Source organism: Corvus moneduloides, chromosome 19 (genome assembly GCF_009650955.1).
Source record: "Corvus moneduloides isolate bCorMon1 chromosome 19, bCorMon1.pri, whole genome shotgun sequence".
Taxonomy (NCBI): Eukaryota; Metazoa; Chordata; class Aves; order Passeriformes; family Corvidae; genus Corvus; species Corvus moneduloides.
The window spans coordinates 7,827,742-7,832,351 of NC_045494.1; the positions used below are offsets into that span (position 1 = coordinate 7,827,742).

General features: G+C 59.3%; 1 protein-coding gene across 1 annotated transcript; it reads left to right on the top strand.

Annotated features, from left to right (window-relative positions):
• Positions 1-346: 346 nt before the first annotated feature.
• On the top strand, positions 347-3,948 carry GALR2 (galanin receptor 2). Its single transcript, XM_032129370.1, has 2 exons — positions 347-1,146; positions 2,451-3,948. The coding sequence occupies exons 1-2, from the start codon at positions 806-808 to the stop codon at positions 3,229-3,231; spliced, it is 1,122 nt and encodes a 373-aa protein (XP_031985261.1). The 5' UTR covers positions 347-805; the 3' UTR covers positions 3,232-3,948.
• Positions 3,949-4,610: the final 662 nt, after the last annotated feature.

Here is a 4,610-nt window from a genome sequence, read left to right on the forward strand (position 1 = left end):
GCTGAACAAACCCTCTTCCAGTGACTACCGAAGGGGGAGGCGATAAGAAAACCCCCGCAACTGAGGCTCCGCAGACGCCTCACTTTGGGTGTCCAGCTCCCTTTCGGGGTGCCCCAGCCCCTCGCGGGGGATAACAGCACTGACTGACATTTTACCCCATCCCAGGGCAAAGCGGGGTCGGGATCCCCTCCCCGGGGCGGGATGCGCGGGGCCGGGCGGGAGCCGCGCCCCGGAGCCCCCCGGGCCCCCCCGCTCCGCCGGCGCACGGAGAGCGCCGGAGCCGCCCCGCCGGAGCCGCCCCGAGCGCCCGCGGGCTCCCGCAGACCCCGGAGGAGGTGAAGGGCGCCCGGCTCCCCCTGCGGCTCCCCGTGCACCCCCTTTCCCGTGCATCTCCCGTGCGCCCCTTTTCCCCTTCTCCCCCTTTCCGCGCGTTCCCGGGTGCGCTCCCCGCTGTAGTCTCCTTGCACCCCCTTTTCCCGTGCATCCCTTCTGTGCTCCCCAGCGTGGTCTCTGTGCACCCCCTTTTCCTTTGCATCCCTGCTGCACTCCCCACTGCACCTCTTTTCCTGTCCACCCCTTTCCTGTGCATCCCTGGTGCGCTCGTCACTGAACTTTCCCTGCACCCCCTTTTCCTTTTCCTTCCTTCTGTGCTCCCCAGCGTGCTCTCCCTGCACCCCCTTTCCCGTGCAATCCCTGGTGCGCTCCTCACTGATCTCTCTGTGCACCCCCTCACCCTGTGTGCCCCCCCCGGTGCCTTCTCCACGCACGCTCCCCCCACCCAGCCCCTGTCCGTGCACTCCCGGCCATGAACGGCTCGCTGGCGAGCTCCGAGGGGGGCTGGCAGCCCGAGTCCGTGATCATCCCACTCGTGTACCTCGTCATCTTCCTCGTTGGCACAGTGGGCAACAGCCTGGTCCTGGCCGTGCTGCTGCGCAATGGGCAGGTGAAGAACACAACCAACCTCTTCATCCTCAACCTGGGAGTGGCCGACCTCTGCTTCATCCTCTTCTGCGTCCCCTTCCAAGCCACCATCTACACCCTGGAGGGATGGGTGTTCGGGCCCTTCATGTGCAAGGCCGTCCACTTCTTCATCTACCTCACCATGTACGCCAGCAGCTTCACCCTGGCCACCGTCTCCCTCGACAGGTAGGAAAGGGAACGGGGGGGGTCCCTGCACCCTGAGGCTCCCCTTCCTCTGGGTCGCACATGGGCAGAGAGGGGACAAAATCCCCTGGAGCTAAATCCTGATTCCTGCGATCTCCCGGGACTCCTGGGGGAATCAAGGAGCATTTCCCAGTTGATGTGTGCAAGGAAGTGCAACCACCCAGTATGAGGTCCTGCAGAGGGCTGGATGGAGACCCCTGGCCCCAGTGCCCAGCTGGAGGAAGCTTTCAGACCCAGAAGCTGTAGGACTTGGATTTGTCCACAGGCTCTGGCAGTGAAATGGGAATGAAAAATAAGAGACAAGCAAAGCTCAGTCCCTGCGCTGCTCTGGCTCTTCCTGGGACGCACGGAGAGAGCCCCTTCCCTCCCAACAGCCCCCAGCAAAGCAGGCAGACTTTGAGGAGGAAAAACATTGCTGTGTTTGAGCTGAGACACTGATTTTCTCACCCTCCCCTTCTATTAGCAAGCAGCCCCTTTCTGTCCCAATGCTGTCCCTTGTCCCAGTGATTATCCCAGCCTGTTCCAGGGTGGGTTTTGCTGGGAAGCCTGTTACTCCTGCCTGTGCTTTACCTCAGTCCCTGCCTCTGCAAGGCTGGTGAGAGGCTGGGAGCTCCTGGTGCTGCTCCACTCAGTGCCCAAAACCTGCGAGATGGGATGTGGAAAGTCCCCTGGGGGGCCCTGGAGCCAGGCTGGATGTGTCCTGCCATCCCAGCATGGCACTGCACTGGCTACTGACAGCACCCCCAGGAGCTGAAACACATCCAGGGACTGCCTCTCCCCCTGCACCTCATGGAGCAGGAGGGAACAGACATGTTGAGCAAGGGAGGGATTGCACAAGCCTCAGATTAATTAATGGACCAGCTAATTACAGAACTGAAAAAGGGAGATGTGCTCTCACGTGTGCCAGTATGAGGAACACTGTGTCTGGGGATCCCGGGGACTTGCTCCTGCCTTTGTATCCTCACTGCTCCAATCACTTGTGCCAGACAGTGATGATCAAGTGAGGGTCTGTTGGATTAGGGGAGGGACAGAATGAGACCATCCCCATTGTCCCCACAACCACTGCTAGGAGCAGAGGGTGATGGGATGGGGCCAGGGACAGAATCTTCCTCAATCCTTTGTGCTGCACAGGGTCCCTAAGAAGCACCAGGGAATCAGTTGTGTGACTAACTGCCCTGGAAAGCTCAAATCCATCATTTCTGCCCTCTCTCCAATCTGCTCCTGGAGATGCTCTCTCTGTGCCCTCCCCAGGACTGCAGCTGTGTCCCTCTCCCTATCCCGTGCAGGTATTTGGCCATACGATACCCCCTGCACTCCAGGGAGCTGAGGACGCCCAGGAATGCCCTCCTGGCCATCTGCCTCATCTGGGGGCTCTCCTTCATCTTCTCGGGCCCTTACCTCAGCTACTACCAGGAGTTCCAGCTGGCCAACCTGACCGTCTGCCACCCCATCTGGGAGATCTCCCAGCGCAAGGTCATGGACATCTGCACCTTCATCTTCAGCTACATCATCCCCGTGCTCATCCTGAGCCTCACTTACATGCGGACTATTCGCTACCTGTGGCGGTCTGTGGACCCTCTCCAAGACATGTCGGAGTCCAAGAAGGCTAAGAGGAAGGTCACGAGGATGATCATCATTGTTGCTGTCCTGTTCTGCCTCTGCTGGCTGCCCCATCACCTGGTCATCCTCTGCGTGTGGTTTGGGTACTTCCCCCTCAACCACTCCACGTACGTGCTCCGCATCCTCTCGCACGTCATCTCCTACGCCAACTCCTGCGTGAACCCCATCGTCTACGCCCTGGTCTCCAAACGCTTCCGCAAGGGCTTCAAGAAGATCTTCAGCTGCCTCCTGCACAAGAAGGCAGCGCACAAGGTGCACGTGGCCCAGGCTGCCAACACAGTCAGCACGCTGGAGGCAGAGCTCAGCGAGGTGAGCCAGCTGAGCGAAGCCCTGCCCAGCCACTCCGCCGCGCGCTGCAGGGCTCCCGCACTGCCCTGGGAGGAGGTAGAGCTGGTGGGACAGCAGCAGAGAGCAGATGGCTCCTCTGTCACCTTCAACATCAGCTAGAACAGCTTCCTCCCACCCCGCGGCTTTGCAGTATCCTGCAGCATCGCAGGCCTGGGACCGGGCTACATTTTGGGTTGAAATGGGTCCAGTTGAACCCTTTTCATTCAAATGCATCCAGATGTCATAACAGTGATGCTGCTGATACAGACTCAGCCAAGAACCAACCAAGGACAGAATTTGCTTCCACCAAGCACTTGCTGAGAGCAGAGAGATCAAACCCAAAAATCCACTGCCATGTATAAACACCCATTCCCCTGTCATGGATGGACTCCCTGTTGCATCTACACTCAGAGCCTGTGGAAAGCTCTGGTCCCTCCAACCAGCACAGCATCTGGAGTTAGTGGGTGCACTTCTAGGGACATTTGGAAAGTTTTGGTTTGTGTCCTGGTTCAGGAGCTGCGCTGTCCCAGGGCAGCGCTGGACACAAACCCAGCTCAGGCAGGAGAATTCAGGAGCAAAGCACAAAAGGTCACCAAGGACCAGCAAGGAGGGAGGTTGTTTGCCAGGGAAGCACAGCCATGGACCACAGCCCCATGGTAGGGGAAGGATTTTAATGCCTTTGGACAGCCTGGGGACAGCTCAGCATCTCAACCAGGCGAGGTGCTCCTGGAGACGAGCGGGGCACTGACACTGCTCCCCTGGGTGGGACAGCCAGGGCTGTGTGAGCTGGCAGTGCCCAGCAAGCTGGGCAAGCCTCAATAAAGGCCCTCCATCCCACCTGCTGTGTCCAGCTCCCTTGAGAAGCCCCACAGCTGCAGCAGAGGAGAGGCAGGTGCTGGGGGTGGTGGGACCTGCTGGGTGCAGGGAAGCTGGGGGGGGATGGAAGATGTGGGTCGTGTCCGAGCACATCCCTGGAGGGGGAGCACTGCAGCACAGGAATGGCACTGCAGCCGCTGAGTGCAGCTGTACCTGCCCACAAGGGGCTGCTGTGATTCACACCCTCACTTCCTAACCCTGCAAAGGCTCCAACAGGTGCCTGAGCCCTGTGACTGCCACCAGCCAAGGGCTTTAAGTGAAGATCTTTCTTTTTTCACCAGAAGAGCATCAATGGACTAGGATCAATTCACCCTTTTGAAAGCCCCGTGGCAAGAGCACAGCCAGAGGTGGTGTTAAAAGTGCTGGGGAGCTGGGATGAGCTGTGCTGGGCATCCCTGCAATTCCTAGGTGTGTACCCCAACAGCCCCCATGAAGGTCAGGTCTCTATAAACTTCCAGAGGCTCTAAGTCTGCCTGCACAGATTTCACTGTCGTGAATCCCCACGGCAGAGCTCCCCAGGATTGGGATGGATATTTCTGTCCAGGACCCTGGATCTCCTTGGGGTTCTGGTCCTGACACAGCCCTCCTCCACCCAGCCCCAGTGTTTGGCCTTTTTGCTTAAG

Bases quoted from the DNA above. Each gene is read 5' to 3' on its own strand.
- GALR2 (XM_032129370.1), top strand. From the start codon at position 806: ATGAACGGCTCGCTGGCGAGCTCCGAGGGGGGCTGGCAGCCCGAGTCC. The intron at 1,147-2,450 runs GTAGGAAAGGGA...TATCCCGTGCAG, and splicing joins GCCACCGTCTCCCTCGACAG to GTATTTGGCCATACGATACC.